Source organism: Lottia gigantea (assembly GCF_000327385.1).
Source record: "Lottia gigantea unplaced genomic scaffold LOTGIsca_159, whole genome shotgun sequence".
Lineage (NCBI taxonomy): Eukaryota > Metazoa > Mollusca > Gastropoda > Lottiidae > Lottia > Lottia gigantea.
The window spans coordinates 307,969-326,356 of NW_008707942.1; the positions used below are offsets into that span (position 1 = coordinate 307,969).

General features: G+C 36.5%; 4 protein-coding genes across 4 annotated transcripts; 1 reads left to right on the top strand and 3 right to left on the bottom strand.

Moving 5' to 3' along the window:
- Positions 1-441: 441 nt before the first annotated feature.
- LOTGIDRAFT_173447 (hypothetical protein) lies at positions 442-2,467 on the bottom strand (the record flags this gene model as incomplete). Its single annotated transcript, XM_009050929.1, has 5 exons — positions 442-673; positions 841-913; positions 1,119-1,393; positions 1,986-2,110; positions 2,414-2,467. The coding sequence occupies 5 exons, from the start codon at positions 2,465-2,467 to the stop codon at positions 442-444; spliced, it is 759 nt and encodes a 252-aa protein (XP_009049177.1).
- A 3,359-nt stretch (positions 2,468-5,826) lies between these two features.
- Positions 5,827-9,191, bottom strand: LOTGIDRAFT_141335 (hypothetical protein; the record flags this gene model as incomplete). The annotated part of the gene is made up of 6 exons (XM_009050930.1): positions 5,827-6,079; positions 6,592-6,857; positions 7,318-7,626; positions 8,005-8,253; positions 8,547-8,614; positions 9,080-9,191. 6 exons carry the CDS (start codon positions 9,189-9,191, stop codon positions 5,827-5,829), a joined length of 1,257 nt encoding a protein of 418 aa, XP_009049178.1.
- Positions 9,192-14,100: 4,909 nt separating this feature from the next.
- On the bottom strand, positions 14,101-14,790 carry LOTGIDRAFT_141312 (hypothetical protein; the record flags this gene model as incomplete). The annotated part of the gene is made up of 1 exon (XM_009050931.1): positions 14,101-14,790. A coding segment is annotated over one exon (690 nt), but the record flags the coding sequence as incomplete, so codon positions are not given.
- Positions 14,789-15,049, top strand: LOTGIDRAFT_141362 (hypothetical protein; the record flags this gene model as incomplete). Its single annotated transcript, XM_009050932.1, has 1 exon — positions 14,789-15,049. A coding segment is annotated over one exon (261 nt), but the record flags the coding sequence as incomplete, so codon positions are not given.
- Between the last annotated feature and the right edge of the window lie 3,339 nt (positions 15,050-18,388).

An 18,388-nucleotide genomic window follows, 5' to 3' on the forward strand; every position in this document is an offset into this window, starting at 1 on the left:
GTGATGACTTGACTGGACCAAATGAGAGAATATCCATGTTGACACTGAAATAATAAAAACAAATGAATAACTTTGAGGCTTGATATTCTTATATTTGGACTCGGCAAATTAGTGGTGTCTTCATAATGCCACAAATGGAGTCGATCTCGAAAGGGCAACGTCTATTTGTAACTTGGGTGGGTCCTAGGCCTACTCCTTTTCAATCTCAATACCATTGAAGCACAAATACTGATGAAGAATGGTTTTAATAATACAATAACATAAAACGATTAACCCGGAAGTGAACAAGAAGTTACTTATTGCTTACTTCCCCTTATTAGACCTAGACCACTAATATTGTAGATTAACAAACAGCGAGTAGATTGAGGTAACCGCCTTTCGTAAAGACATTGTTTATTTGATGTTCAGGTTTGATTATAACACAGAGTTCCTCTCGCCTGCCTAACTTGTTTTAGATATATTATCATAATACGTACCAATCAACACCAAGCTGCCGAACACTTTGCAAACCCGCCTGATTATTCGCTTGCGAGTTCTATGTCCCTGAGTAGTATTTGATGAAGATCTAATAGTATGAACTAGTATTACAGTAAATATAACAGTAGCCACGATAGTTACTATAGCACTCGGTAAAATCAACCCATAATAAACCACATAATCATTGTACCAGCATCTGAAATAAATGAAATGAATGGAGTATTACGTCCTACTATTGTGCACCAAATTCAGCCAAGGAGGATCAGCAGCGCCACACAGTATAAAATGGGATGAATTTTGCATTAGCTTTCTTTTAATTTGTTTTCGATTTCCAAACTGTAGAAGAATCGTTCAAGTCCTTACCTATGTGAGTTGGTGATACTATAGGTCTCCACGTCTATTGAGATTATTATGATTATTGGTATTAAAGGTACGACTGAAATATACAGATGAAGATATTATAAAACACTGGCAGAGCTTTGAAACCACCCCCCCCCCCCCTTCCTCTCATCCTCTGCGTTTTCAAATTTCTTATTTGATTTGCCCAGTGTGAGCCCCTCTTGATAGTTCTGTGACCCTTGACTACTGCTTACCACTTCTTCCTCCATCTTATAATTCATAAACTAAAAGAATCTCCTTACCTAAACTACTAGCCAGCATTTTCCATCGATATCCCAGAAAATCTAGACCAAGTAGTTTGACGTAGACAAAGTAACAGCCTAAAACATCTACACTTCCCCACATAATCGTCACCAATATTAAGTAGTGTAAAAAGATGGAGACTACGAAACATCCGGTTCTATCTATGACGAGATGAACGACCAAGAAAATGAATAGAGTCGTAAAAACTGAAACCGTCTCACTGAGGAAAATAAACTTCACCATCTGACGTTGTGGTCTTCCATTTCGCAGTTTACTGAAGTTAAAAAGCATGATTTTGAACAATTTTGCGCCATTGGGCCATATATAAATATCTTAAATCTGATGAAAGCGTATTATGGACGCCTGTTCTGTGTGACGGGGTTATTGGACACGACGCGACGTGATCTCTTCTCCCTGGGAAAAATAGTCCCATTGCACACTTTGTGATGAGTCTAGTAAGAATATTAAAACGCTAGCACAATATCCTTCCATGTCGATGTAAGTAACGTAATGTCTTATCTTTGGGTCATTTCGTCACACTGGATCACCCTATCTTAAATCTGATGAAAAGTGTTCTCTGCCTTGCCCTTTCAATTGTGAAGCATCCGTTTCGTTTAACATACCAGAAACGATGGGACAATAAACTGACGTGCCATAGGCTGTTGACGTTACAGATCCCTTTAAAGATGGTTGGAAATTAAAATAGATAAGTCTAATGCGACTATTCTGTCAAAATCTCCGTCATTGAACACTCTATGGCATAGCCATACAAGCATAGAAAAGTACGAGGTAAAACTCCATTTCATTTTAGCTTTTTGAGTTTTCACAAATTAAGATGAGATAGATTATGATGGAAAACGCCTCACCTGATAAAACCAATAGTTGTAATCAGGACGAATAGTATAACCAGAGATACCGATACACACAGTGTGGCAGGTAATTTAATATAATTATCATTGCTGTCTGATGTCTCTTGGTTGATTGTAAAATTCTGAAATGAAATATCAACTTAGACTATCATAACGGACATCAAATAAATGGGGATATGACTAAATATTAATGTATTACTTACAATGATAAATTTTACGTCTAAAAGGATTCTGGCCACCTGCTGATCCTTGCCGACAGCCTACGTCATTATACTTCACGCTTGTTATATGTCATCTCCTGGATCACTGACAGGAAGAAACCAGGTTGAAAAACCCTTATACCGGGGTTGAACCCTGTACTTTCAGGATAGAAAGCAAGCGTCGCTGAGCCACCACGGTTCAGTAGCTTGAACAAGAACTCTTACCTGAAAGGTAGTACCATTGTTGATAGAACTGTCGACGTCATATATCCGAACCATCTTTCAAAACAGACACCGAGGTTAAATCATTATCATCTACAAATTAAGACCCATCACAAGCTAAAAACTTAAAGCAACACTCTCTGTAATTTTAATCAACGCAAAACCATCCTTGACTTTCATTATCACAGATCTGTCAGCTTCCGAGCAACTGTTCGCCCTCTACAGCTGTAATTATCTGATTCACGCAGAAAAATAGCTTCACCAACAAAAACATTCGGCAGTATATATTACGTTCCATTTCATTACAGGATTTTTAAATCGAAATTTATAGGATATGCTCCTTTAAATGACTGAGTCTGTCTCGAGTGTTGTACGGATGTTTATATAAAGACTGTTTTCCGGACTGCGTTTGTGTTGTTTTAAATGTTCACCCTTAATGTGATATCTACAGAATTGTTATTAAAGAAGTGTGTTATACCATAATAACACACATTTATTTTCTAGCCGACCTTTGTCCTGACATACATTATACATAATCTCTACAGGGTAACAATATATTACTTAAATATATTCCCTTTTGTTTGTTATAATGTACTCTTTATCTCTAAATGTCGTACAAATCTTTTACATAATTCCTATATTTAGAAACACTATATAATAAGTATGTTTAACTAAACGAGGTAAAGGTTAATTCCACGTTAATATCATCGATTACTTTCACCATTCAGACGATGTCAGACCTCTCTTATTTGATGAATTAACTTACATGATAAACTTCATCTTGTCATTCTGTCAGTTGTCCCTCCTGTACAGAACCCCATTCTCAATAAACACACCTCATTGGTTCAGATGCCCAATCCATTGACTTATTCCGTATGGAACATAATCAGGCTGTTCCATACTCCTCCATCGTTTCCTTTACTACTAGACAATATACATCTCGTTTAATCGATGACGCGTACTGCTTACCTTAGCAACCGATTTTAAAATCCTCTCGTGAACATTATAATCCATTATGTAGGAATCATTCTTTATCTATACAGCGAAACCTGCCAAATCTAGCATACCACTGAAAAAATGGGAAGTGCTGGTTGAGAGATTTTTACTGTGGAATACGTGTTTCTAATATGTCTGTTTACAGAGGGTACAGTTTGCAGGGGTTTCGCTGTATGTGATTGTAAACGACTCACCAACCCTGATACGAGAAGCTGGTATAACCTACCCTTCACAATACCAAACTACTTCTTATACCTTGACTGTAATAGCCACTTTTCTTGTATCACTGACGTTTGTAAATGAAGCGATTTTACTGGATTGTACAGATTGTACAAGTAAATATAGCCAATCATAACAAAACATGCACATACATACGAAAATGGCACTTTCGCGGCTTCTTTGAGACGTCAAGAGATGCAGGAGGAGGATTTCATGTCCCCTAGTCCTGTGCCCATTTCCATAAAAAAAAAACACCAATGGTGGGGAGTTCTATCAAAAGTTTCTACGGAAGGGCCAGGTGGGTTGGATTGTATATGTACATACATACAGGTGTTATGTTGAAACGCCAATGGTGGGGACTTCTATTGCAAAAGTTTCCGAAAACTGACTGTTAACGAAATCATAATGACCCCAGCACACAGAGTAATATAGACAAAGATAGAAATATCTAGAAATAAAACAATATTCAGCAACAACCACATTTACTTATCAAAATAAAAGCTTCTTCACTTATTTTACAAATTGATACAGAGAAATACACAAACTTCAAAAATTTAACAAAAAAGTAACGATTCAATTATTATTGTTCATGTTCTATCACAATATCAAGCTATTAGGAACTTTGGCTTATACCTTGACTCCAATAGCCACCTTTTCTGTATCATGGAAGTTTGTAATTGAGGCGATTTAATTGGATTGTACGCCAGCAATTACAACCTATCAGAGGCCTCGACAAAAGGTCTGTAAACACTAAGCCATAATGATTGCAGTCTTTTTGTCAAGGCCTCTGATTGGTTGTATTCGCTGGCATACAATCCAATCAAATTGCTGCATACCATGATATAATATTGTAGTCAAAGTATAAATCAAAAGTGGCAATAGCGTGACAATCTGAAGACAGTTCCATTATGGTTTGACAGATCTTTTAACATAGAAAAAAACATACATAATGAAGTTCGGATGAAATAACAAACATAGGACCCGTGTGCTACAGGCTGTACACGTTTAAGATCCTTCGACTAATTTTTCTCATTGCATACATGACTTTGCCAGTTGTCATTGGCCCATTAGTTGCAGAAAAGTAGGACATAAAACTCATTTTTTTCATTAAGCAAATTATTGTCTGAAATATGGTTGAATCCACAAAAGGCTACCATTTCTTGTTAGTAAGAAAGTATCGCATGAACGTATCTCCCTCTTTCCAAAAGGCGCAGAAAAAAAATTTGTTCTGCAGGTACTCGGAATTTTGGGAATGACAGTATATAAGTCAGTGTTAAATCCATAGCAAAATCTTTCCGAACAAAGATTGAAAATCAACCAGCTGGTCTACATTTCCTGACAAGCTCTCTCCTAGAGTTCTGTTGTTCCACTTTCACTAGTAGCTCAACTACAAAAGGGGCTGGTTGAACCAAGTCAATAGGCCCGGCCCCAACGCTAAGAAAAGAAATTAGGGGACCATATCATGTTAAAAAAAAAACAAGGTCCACTTAAATCCACGGACCCCCACTCAACTAGTTGTACCTCAACTAGTTGTACACGAACTATGTCCGAGTTGCAATACAAACGTCTTAGGTCTATAAAGGTCACAATACAAACGTCTCACATCTATCCAAATCGCAATACAAACGTCTTAGGCCTATCCAATGCACAATACAAACGTGCAAGGTCTATCCAAGTCGCAATACAAACGTTCAAGGTCTATCCAAGTCGCAATACAAACGTCCAAGGTCTATCCAAGTCGCAATACAAACATCTCAGGTTTATCTGAGACGCAATGCAAACGTCTCAGGCCTATCAAGTCGTAATACAAACGTCCAAGGTCTATCTAAGTCGCAATACAAACGTCCAAGGTCTATCCAAGTCGCAATACAAACGTTCAAGCTCTATCCAAGTCGCAATACAAACATCCAAGGTCTACCCAAGTCGCAATACAAACATCCAAGGTCTATCCATGTCGCAATACAAACATCCAAGGTCTACCCAAGTCGCAAAACAAACGTCCAAGGTCTATCCAATTCGCAATACAAACATCCAAGGTCTATCGAAGTCGCAATACAAACATCCAAGGTCTATCCAAGTCGCAACACAAACGTCAAAGGTCTATCCAAGTCGCAATACAAACGTCTCAGATCGTTCCAAATCACAATACAAACACAAATGTTCACACGCGTACAAAATCACTGAAGAAGAATTGAATCGCTTTATCTTTTAAATAAGGTTCGAATAAACTGATATTTTAAACTTGACCCCTTTTCATTTTTCACAAAACATCTTTCAACCAGCATTACCATACAGGCTATAACAATCCCTATTCCTATCACGTAGAACGCACTCTGAATATCTAACAGTTCTATAGCCTTGGCACTTGTCGTCTGGTCCAAACATTTATTCTGTTTTGGGAACCATTTTCGTTTAAGAGTCTGCGTTAATCCACTTTCATATATTTTCATCATCCTAAAAAATAATATTGTGAAAGTTGAAATAAACAGTTCTATTATATCTATATAAATATTATCATTTTTACACTTTGTAGGTCTTATTGCTCTATTTTCAAAACCACGCCTTTCGCAGTGACAGTGCTGAAAGAGGGGCTGGAGTGAGCAAAGTACAGCTACTAGCAGACTACAAGAGAACAAGAGTAGTTTAATGCACCTGACCACTCAAAATGTCCTTCATTGCTCACTCCATGGCATTGTGTTAATTAGCCTAGTTAGTGCAGAGCGACACATCTCAATTCAATCGAGTTTCTGACGGCCGGATGTGGTATAAATTCTTCAGAGTTTAGGAGAGAACCGGGATTCCCACGAACATGACCTCAATATTACACCTGCTCAACCCTATATGATTTGCATTACAATCAAACCCATGAAGTGCAGGCCTGTTGTCATTATTGGGCCATTGTATGTTTCGTTTAGGTTCCATAGTACAACACATGATAACTTCAGAGAAAAACATAGATAGCTTACTCATCGTTGAAGTATTCTAAATATGGCGAATGGTTCTGAAGAGCGAAGGCGTAATTCATAGGAAAAAACAGCTCTTTGAGATACGTTAGTTGGCAGTTCTCAGACACCCAGGCCTCGGCCGTCGATTTATCCGCTATAAAACCATAGTCTTCGTTCTCAACTTTCCGTCTGTGTAGCTGTTGATCCAGGTGGAATATCTCTTCATCTGTTTGATTAAAATCGACCATTCCATTCCATAAATTCCTAAAAACTGTTAAATTGGATTCCTGTAAATGAATTACGGGCTATAATTAGTATGGCTCGGTATAACCAAGCTCGTTTATTCACCCCTTTATTTAGTCCTAAGGTCTGACAATCCTACTGAAAGCAGAACGTTTTAATTTTAAAATACTATCTGGTGCCTTTATCTGGCTAAGGCATTAAAAAAAAATAGGAATGTCTTATGTCTTGATTTGATAAGAAAAATTTATTTCCCATGTTCATTTTACCAAACGTGTCCGATCCATTAGCTTTAGAAAAATTAAACGACCATGTCATCAAAGGTAACAAATTCGACTTACGAGGAACATTTCTACCAGCTGATCCCTGGTCCAACCTCTTGGTATTGATCAAACGGCCTACCGTGAAGTTTCTGTTAGCGCTCTGCAACTTTACGCTTTACAGAATAACCGATGATTGCCGAATGGATATTGATCTTTCCCACTATTGTAATTGACTTTGACTCACATTAATAAGTGAAACCCACAAACTTCCTCCTAAAGTTCCCCACTCATACTCTCGCTGGTTGCCCAATCCTGTTAGTGTTTCAAACGGCATCCTCTCTTTAGACACGGTCAAAAAGGCTATCAGGTTCCCACTGTATGTAGCTACGGTTATCAAACAAAAGATCCACCACGCTGCTAGTAACGATCGTCCAGCCGTTGATGATGGCATGGATGAACCTCCTGTAAAGAAAATTAAAAGATTCAAATGATTCATAGTTGTTATTGTTGTTAGTTGATATTGTGGCGGATACCAATCCCTTTTGAATGCGAACTCAGCAAGAATACTCCATATCTCTGCAATGGAATTTGTCAACTCGGTTTACCTCTTAGAGAGTTCACATAACGTTTATAAGTTTTTTGTGCTATATCTATCAATCGTGTAGTATGCATATTCTTCAGTGGTGGTTACAATCATATCTGCTAGCTACCCAACAATTTATCGCCATTCATTCACAGTATAACCGAGTTAATCCACATTTGAGGAAAACAGTAATCCGATTCAAAAAATATAATTTAGTGATTGACCAATCAGATGTTTCAGAAGCGATTCGGGATTGTCAAATAACAAGGCAGCTAATGTCTTACCTTGAGTGAGGAGAGCACCAAACAGATACAACGAAAGACCCTGAAATGTTGGTCTTCTTTTCACAGAATGTTGGTAAAATGGATTCAGTCTTTCTATAATATACAGCAATGCTATGATGGAAATAAAGGACGCTAATACCGACACGTGGACCTCCCATGACAGAGGATCTATCAACTTTCGCCATTTTGTTTTGTTAGGGTCCGGCGTGCGGAAGATGACGCAAGAGTAGACGTGGAAGTAAGGAAATGTAAAATCACAAGCGTCTTCTCTACCGGATGATATTGCCAGACTTCCGGCAAATAGATCTACCTCCTGCAAAGAAAAAATACCATTTGCCTGTTAGTAAGCGACATGTGGGAGGGGTTGGTTAATGGACATCTTTTCGGGACAGATGAAAAGAAACAAAAGTTATTTTTGTGTTGTATCATGATTACGATAAGGTACCATTCACCATCCTCTAAACAAACCGAGCTTAAGGTTGCGATATACAGGGCAGAGTGTTTTATCTGGACTCATAATCAGCATTAAAAGGCACAGGTGCACCATTTTCGGGGGCTGATATGAGTCTTGAATATAAGTAAATAGTCTTCAAAAATATTACCTACCCGTCTATTGAGCTGACCTACCACACCAGTCCAAGACCCGTTCAATATTCGACCCCATTCTCCATCTTCTGGTTCAGTAAATATATAACTGGAATCAAAATGTGTAAATCAGATTACCAGCTATTTAAGTCAGTGAAAACTTCTCGGATGAAGAGGCAACAGATAACAGCTCATACCTGATCTGTTAACAGCTCACACCTGTCTCCCTTGCAGATAACAGCTCATACCTGACAACAGCTCATACCTTACAGATGATAATAAACTATTCTGTCAGAAATTATAAGAATGGTCCAGTGTTAAGTCTCTTCTTTGTGATTTTGACGGAAACCCGAATTTGAGCGTTATCAGCTAGTAAAGCAAGTTCCTGTAATACCTGTTGCTCGGTTGTATTTCAAGGAAACATGAGGTTAAGGAACCGGGCAGGGGCCACACAATTCTCCACAGGCTATTCGTTCATTATTGTTGGTTCTTAAACAGATGATTCAAAATTGTCCTGCTCATCCTGCGAATGTTAATATACATAAAGATACGACTCGTTCGAATTTTAACTTGCCTGAAATTTAGTGCCATGGCTAAAACTTCCAAGATGTCCAGACCATACCCCTCGTATTGCTGAGTTCCATTCACTTTTCCAATTCTTCTCATAAATGGCTGCCACTGTAAAATGAAATGCAAAAAAGATACATTGAACCGTGATCGACAAATATCAATCGTCTATGAAAATCGTCAACCCTTCTCGTTTATTTGATATCACCACAAACCAAGATATGATTTTTCCAAATTTTAAGGATTTAATTTGTTAGCTTTATTGTCTATACAGCAACCAAAATTACCAAATAAGGAGTTGTGCAAACAGAATGGGGTTATCCCAAATAGGCGAATCTTCTGTCCCTTTTTGCCTGAACAGATTTATATTAACTCAAAAGAATCTCTCTGTGAAGCCTTGTTGATGGTAACTTTGTGTGTCAACTTTATAAAGTTTACATCAGTGTCCAAAATATATATCTAATTAGTAATCTTCATATTGACATGTTAGAAGAGAAGTATCTCAAAAAAATATTATACCTCATTAGTGGTGGTGAGAAAAACTCGTTTATTGAAGCCAAATTTAGTGTTTGGAAATATCGACACGTCTCGAAATAGCTTGACCTTTTCAGCAAAATTAACATGACCAACTGGGCTGAGCAGACGACCTCCTGGTTTCCATAATAACGTGTAAATTTCCGCTTTCCAACAATCAGTCAATGTGGTTAATTCCTGTAAAAGGATAGGTAGTTTAAGAGCTTTCTTATTTATTACTTACCTCTGAGAAAATCCCGAAATCCCAACAACATATTGGCGAAACATTGGTAGCAGCTATTGAATTTTTCAGTATATTAATCATAAATGAGCAAGTATTTCATAATGAAAAGTGATATCAGGTGTCTAGATCAGTAAGCATACCCCGCCTAGCGCTACATCCTGCTTAACATACACAACAAACACGTTACAAAAAGGAACGTACAAACGAATAGAGACTTAACTGATGATTTTCAAAAGTTCAAGGGACGTAACTTACATTATATAAGCTTACATAACATTATAAAATAAAGAGTGATCCACAGTGATCAGCACCTACACCACACATCCTCCATCTGAGCTCTGTATTTTAGAGGAAGATCGAGGAAGTTAAGGAATAGTGTTGGATTCAGTTCACACCGATGACCTTACACGTGACCTTTTTTTCAGCATCCAAAAACACCTCTATATCCAGATATCATTTAAAGAGGTGCCCAGCCAACCTTAGTATTTAATGGAGTAAAATAATGCTATATCTTTGTGCAATACACTATCAAGCTCTAATAAAGATGTTGACAAGCATTCGGAACTCAAAGAGTGTAGAAACAATATAAGATTCGTAAGTGGCAATTCTAGGAAACATCAGGTGAGGGGGGCGAGCAGGGGCCACAAAATTTTCCAGGGGGGTCACAGGTCATTCTTTCACTATGTAAATTGATGAAAAAAATATGAAAGTTGGGGTCCAAAACTGGGCCAGCTTCTTTTCTGAGACATTTTCAACGAGATTTCCGGAAAAAGTTATTGATGGTTGAATTTTGAGATTTAACATGGTAACAGATGGCAAATGATTTACCACAGTGTGTCCGTTATTAGTTGTAGTCCCCTAGAAACGCAACTGAGACTGGTTCCTTTTCGCTCTCCAATCAATACCCAAAATCTATTTGAGATACAACAAAATGTATCCTCTAATGTCTTGAAAACACGTATCCTAACACAACCAGGTCCGATTTGAGACTCTCTGGAATCCTAAAATATATTTTACTTACACCTTTAAGAGAATCGTAAATCAATCTGGTCAAATTCTCTCCTTTTAGATCAGAATGAACATCAGCAATACTATTTATAGATGATCTAAAACTTCTAATAAAATTCTGAAAAAAAACACAAATCGTCATAAATCCTGAAATGCACAGGTCCGTATAGACATGATTAATCAGGGGAGGATGACCTTGTAGCTACGGGTCTCGACTGAGTCGTGGGTGGGGAACTCGAACTCTCTGGTTCTTAGACTACCAATGCCCCCTATGGATACCAGAAAATACCAGAGGGGCCTCATAAACAGTTGTACTTAGCTTTGGAGTAGAACATTGTAAAATGTTTTAAACAGTTCATGAATCATGGTCGAGACTTCTCCAACTTAAAGGGACATTCAAAACTTTTATTATCAAAAACGTCGTACATTATACTCGGATATTTATGTATTTACTATCACTCACCGTTCTCAAATATGCTGAATCATCTTCAGTAAAAGGAAAGTTGATGACAGCGACATTATCTATTTTTAGATCACAGGGATTATTGAGTATTGTTCTACTGTTAAAATCTACAACCAACCATTTAGAGAAGACACCCATAGCTGTAGCTCCACTGTTTCTCTTGTCATAAGCATCAGACTGTAAAAAAACAAAATAAAAATATCGAAATGTCACAAAGTCGACATAAAGCTTGGACAGGACACGAAAGATTATGGCTAAGTATAGTTATTATTGTTTACAGCCTTTCTGTCGATGGTTCTAATTGGCTTTATTCGCTAGCATCCAACCCAATCGAACTGCTAAATAAAATAACTTTAGATACAAAAAAGGGGCCTATTGATGTCAAGGTATCTGACGCAGTTCGTTATAGCTTAACATTGATATGGCTTACCTGTATTAAAACATTGTTGATACAATCCTGAGAACATATAACTAATATATTACGTTCTTCATACGTTGTTTTATGATATATTTTATTAAAAAGGAAAGTATAGTGTAGAGTTTTATTTTGAAGATGATCTAAATTATACATAGTTAGAATGATACCATCTCCTATTTTCTCTGTTACCATTTTACTCTGAAGCTCTGTAATATAAAACAGTCTAGAGTGTAAATAAGAGAGGCGGCGAGATCCTATTTTCTCTGTTACCATTGTACTCCGAAGCTCTGTAATATAAAACAGTCTAGAGTGTAAAGTAGAGCGAGACCATGAGATCCTATTTTCTCTGTAACCATTTTACTCTGCAGCTCTGTAATATAAAACAGTCTAGAGTGTAAATAAGAGAGGCGGCGAGATCCTATTTTCTCTGTTACCATTGTACTCCGAAGCTCTGTAATATAAAACAGTCTAGAGTGTAAAGTAGAGCGAGACCATGAGATCCTATTTTCTCTGTAACCATTGTACTCTGCAGCTCTGTAATATAAAACAGTCTAGAGTGTAAAGTAGAGCGAAACCATGAGATCCTTTTTACTCTGCAGCTCTGAAATATAAAATGGGGCAACATGGTGTCAGAGATGGAGTGGGCATGCATTAAGAAAGGTAAACTTGATATATACTTATACGCATTATTCTTCATCTTTATCTAAGTCAATGATCTTTTTACTTATTTACTCTGGACAAAGAAGGTGCGCATTATATCCATTGCGTATTATATTCAGAATTATGCAGATATTATTGTGGACCTAATTTCCAAACTGGGAACTCCATTGGCAACTGTGGACAATTTATACATCATGGTCGTCTGAATCATAATTTATTTAATGTTCTATCTACTTCTAAATAACATTTAAACATTATACCATATCAGCTGAATCATTGTCTAACGAACTCTTCTAGACAGATACAATGAGATACGTTTGACACACTGTAAATAACAGCCTATTAATGATCAGGTGACAAAGACCAGGGACATGTCCGGAAACGAAACAAGACCTTCCATTACAGTGAACTGTTTCAGACTGATATATGAGCTGAAATATAACTGATATCAATATGACTATATATTTGAAGTAATAGTGTACAGTATTGTATCAGGCATTACTGGGGATGGAAAATCATCATGTTTCTAAATGTAATTTGTCGAAACAACGAAAAATACTAACGATTCGAACCAGAAATCTAAAATAAAATATTGGCAAAACATTGATAAGTTGAAAAATAACCAGGGGCCTAATTCTCCAAAATTTAACATAAACAAAATCAGTATTTTAAGAAATACAGCAATCTGTTTGGATAATAAAACTAAATTTAAAATCAATTTTAGTAATTGACCAATCAGATGACTGAAACACTTAATAAATCTTAAGTTACGTTTCAAGAATTAGGACCCAGATAAGTATATGAAGCGGGTGCGTAATTCAAACTTGCGCATTATATTAGCAATTATACATTATACTGACTGGTAGCAGAAAATGCACTATTCATATTATCTATCAATCATAATAAGAAAGTAATTGATAACCAACCTAAATGATTAGAATATAAAGCGGGTGAGCATTATATTAGCAATTATACGTTATACTTACCAGTATAATTAGAATAGAGAATGATGAGATTTTTCCACTGAAGATGTTGAACCACTGAGACAATAATATTGATGTTTTTATCAGAATGACGATGGTACAGACAGTAGCTGATAGATTGGATGGATGTTGGTAGGTCTGATCCTGGTGGATAGGACGAGGAACACATCCTTCTATCTGGTGAATAGCTAGACCTTCTCACTGAGGACAGACAAGAGTAGTTGTAACCAGGAGGAATGGTGGTGTCCAGTAGAATTGTCTGTTCACACAAGCTTGTCGTAAAAAGCATCACGTCTAGCGCCTGGCTGAGTTCCTTCTGAACTGAAGTAGAGAAAGCAAATTAACAAAGGACTTGTCATGAGCATTATAAGAACAATATTGCCTGACAGTAAGAAGCCTGTTTTTTTTTTCCAATTATGGTTTCCGTACCACAAGATTCTCATTTTCAAAAACACAACACCAATATTACCAATCAATCAGATATCTTGGTAAATACCTTGGTGAATACGTGCAGTTTCTGTGTTGATTTCTTTCCATCGTATAACAGCGAATCTATTATTGAAGCGTCCAGTGATGTTATAGTCCCACTGGTCTTCTACAGTATTATTACCTCGTCTTATATCTAGTACCACTGAAACGACAAAGGTATGAATAAATGATAGAAATGACAATTCAATGAACTCAAATCATCTTAATTCAAGGACAGATATAAGGTTTATTTACAGTTGGAATTTCTGTACTTTATGTAGATCGAAACAAACTGTGCTGATTCGGATATGAGCTGTCAAGTAGCTCAACCCAATATTAGGATTATGCCAGATTCTATAAGAAAAACCATTAACATGAGATCTGGCTGCGGATGAGAGATAGGAGGCGAAATGGTTCTCCTGAACAAAAGCAGTCTTTCTGTAAATATGGTTGTTTTCCTTGTAAATATGGTTGTTTTCCATGTAAATATGGTTGTTTTCCTTGTTAATATGGTTGTTTTCCTTGTAAATATGGTTGTTTTCCTTGTTGATATGGTTGTTTTCCTTGTTGATATGCTTGCTTTCCATGTAAATATACTTGTTGTCCGTGTAAATATGGTTGTTTTCCTTGTTGATATGGTTGTTTTCCTTGTTAATATGCTTGCTTTCCTTGTAAATATACTTGTTTTCCTTGTAAATATGGTTGTTTTCCTTGTAAATATGGCTGTTTTCCTTGTAAATATGGTTGTTTTCCTTGTTGATATGCTTGCTTTCCTTGTAAATATACTTGCTTTCCGTGTAAATATGGTTGTTTTCCTTGTTGATATGCTTGCTTTCCTTATAAATATAGTTGTTTTCCTTGTAAATATGGTTGTTTTCCTTGTAAATATGGTTGTTTTCCGTGTAAATATACTTTGTTTCCTTGTTAATATGCTTTCCTTGTAAATATGGTTGTTTTCGTTGTACATATGGTTGTTTTCGTTGTAAATATGGTTGTTTTCCTTGTAAATATGGTTGTTTTCCTTGTAAATATGGTTGCTTTCCTTGTAAATATGGTTGTTTTCCGTGTAAATATAGTTGTTTTCCTTATAAATATGGTTGTTTTCCTTGTAAATATGGTTGTTTTCCTTGTAAATATGGTTGCTTTCCTTGTAAATATGGTGGTTTTTCTTGTAAATATGGTTGTTTTCCTTGTAAATAAGCTTGCTTTCCTTGTTCTACTGACAGACTACCCAACTGTAAATGGTCCAGATGATCCATGAAGTCTCACGCCGAATTGCTAAGAACCAGCTGTTAGGAACAGATTCTCTGTTAAAACATCAGAGACAGGAATCGAAATAATTCTTAAGAACAAAATGTGTTTATTTTATAAAATACGATTGTTTTCGATCTATGAGTAACATTTTCTCATTATTCCATACCATCCAGCCATATTCCTCGATGCCTTTTTATGATAATATAAATAAAGGCCAAAGGTCAGAGGCTTGGTTAAGGATCCATCTACTAGAACCTATCCTCGGGGAACCGTCCTTTTAAAACAATAGATTATATTTTCTCTGAATCCTCTAGAATCGAAAAGTCTATCTTTCTTTTTTAATATAATAAAAAAACGACCGCAAAACGAAACTCGAAATCGAAAATAACAGTTGGCAATATAAGTGTTTTATATATTGGTTTTATATTCCACATCCGGATCTAGTATTGACCTAATATTATATTAACTTTATAAACCACAGTCTGAAATATACGACAAGCTGTTTTAACACAAGAGTATATTTGATGTTATCCACGTGCTCGTAGAAAAAAGGAAGGGGGGGGGGGGGGTTGATGATATCCCCTGATAAGATGGAATGTCTCCCGATAATGCCCCCAACCCCCGAAAAAGACGGCCTATATCATCACCATATTGATATCTATTGAAAAATAGTGATATTGTATTATGCTGGTCCAGGTAATCTTACTTAAATACGCCCCCTCTCGCCCTTTCCATACTTTCGCGATCAACGACCACCTCCACTTCCCACATTGCTCTCCAGCTATATTACCCCCCATCACCTAACCTCATCCTCCTGGGCAATCAACTATGGCCACAGCTTTGGTTATTTGCATTTCGTGATATTTCTATCGTCACCCTACTGTGTTTATTTTAATTAACTATTACCTTTGTTCTTGATTCTATATCGATTATCACTGACATATTATACATTGTATAAAGTTGTATTACGTTTTAAAGTTTGTGGATGTTTATTTTCTGTGTAAGTGAGAAGCATAGTACTCACTGAAAAGGTCAAGCACTCGGACCCGTAGCTACAGAGAGGGAAGGGATGGGGGGGAGAGGGGGGGGGGGGGGGATAGGGAAGTAAAAGAATCAAGTTCTGTTTTTGCCTCTCCTAGTTATAAAGTGTGGCTACGGACCAGCAAGCCTAAGTTAAATTCTGTGCATCGCAAGTGTCATCACTTCTCGTCAGAACAGTATGACCGTAAAAAACAAGGTTGAAACGGTACAAAGAAACACTTATCAGAACGATCTCCACGATTCTAGCATGTCGTACTTCGTAATCACAAACGCATAAACAGTCAAAGGAAATGTTCTTTCCGTTTTCACTGCCATTTAATGCCGCAGATTCTGTGAGTGATTGTACGATCGATTTTAGTGGTATTCAAATGTCAAATTCCCTTTCAAAGTTTATATGTACTTAATTTGAGCATTTTGAAACGCAATTTGAATTTTATTGATAAGCGATTGTTCCGTCTTTTCTGGAACAAATAAAAGGTCAAATGGCTAATTTGACGAATGTTCAAGAGGGTCGTCAGACCCTAACTGAAGTGGCTATATTAGAAATAAAAGCTAATAAAAAAACAGAGCGAGAGTTTAGTCTGATTTTACTTGGACTGGTCTTTTCGGGGAAAATATACAAAATGTAGCTGATAGGTCAACTCCGTAACCGTCAACTCTTAGAGGTAGATGGTTCCGTACACTGTAATCACAAAGAATTAAGGATTTTGCACAATGTAATTCCCAAATTCGGGGTGGCTACGAAACACCCAGGCCCTCGAGGAACAACAGCTTCCTCAATAACTAAAACTAATTTAATAGTTGTAGTTGATATTAGACCATATGGTTATTATCTAGCGACAGGTGTTCATTAGGTATATTGTGTTTAATACGTGTTTAAACTAATTTAGAGTCCTAATAGATCTAAGTCAATTGAATTAAAATTAGACCAAACTTTCGTTCAATTGTTTTATTTACTTTTACTTTTAATTTAGCCACTTCAATTGACGTCTAAAGACTGTCCTCTTGAACATTCGTCCATTTGATGACACCGCAAGCCAATCAAATCGTTGCCCTCTCCAATGCTAAGATTTTGTAACGCGAACAAAATGTGCATTCGGTGTCTACTGCTTTTCGGAATACAAGAAGCCTGTCTTTAGACCCGAACTGACGTGGCTAAATAGAAAAATACGAGTTAATAAAAGGCGGAACTAGATAATTATACTCTGTTTCAATTGAAACCTATAATAAATAGATATAAAAACTGTCTGGACATAAAAGATAGTTTATTTTAGTACTGGACAATGTTTGGTATATAAATAACAGTATTACTATTGTCTATTGTCAGTGGCGACACCACCCTCCTGGAAATCTCCTGGGTACATATAGGGGGCAGACTGACTCAATGGGTGGCAGACTGATTCGGGGGATAACATATTATTTTTTGAAAATTAGAATTAACTATGTGCATTATGACACATATCTTGGGCCAAAAACGTCTAAAAGTCATATTTTTAAATTTTTACAAAATATTTATGCTAAGGTCCGAGGCCTATTTGTACTGCACGGCACGGCTATTGTAAGTTTATTGAATATATACTAGTAGAATGTAATAATAACTACAGATAGAGAACGATAACAGAATTATGTACATAAGAGAATTATTGGTGATGTGATAATATTGACAATGGTTTTAATAATTTATTTCACGTTTTGTCATTTCATTATACTGTTATTCTAGCTGATGTATGATTATTTACGGTCATGGAGATAGGGGTCAAGTACGATTATGTTCAAGATATGAAAGAGAAATTGAAATATAAATGAATGCATGACTAAATAAATATTGAAAATACGAACGATCGAACGATCAGAATGAATGAATGAATGAATGAATTAATGAATTAATGAATGAATTAATGAATTAATGAATGAATGAATGAATGAATGAATGAATCCAGTGCAATGCAATCATAACTCATTATGGATTCAAAAAACCGGAAGTGGGATCGATATGAACCGGAAGTGAATGTTAATTGTTTGTAGATTAACTGCGACCTGGTAATTACCAAGCCTGGTTTCTGACGATTGATTTAGGTTTATTGATTTTTGGTATTGGAAAACAATTATTGAAATCAGAAATAGAAAACAGGTCTTAAATAAAAAAAACTCAAAGCAAGGTATAATTCCTAACCGATAATCAAAGATCTAAAAGCATTAACTAGATCATCCATTTAAAAATGTTGTTATTTCTAGAAATGTAAC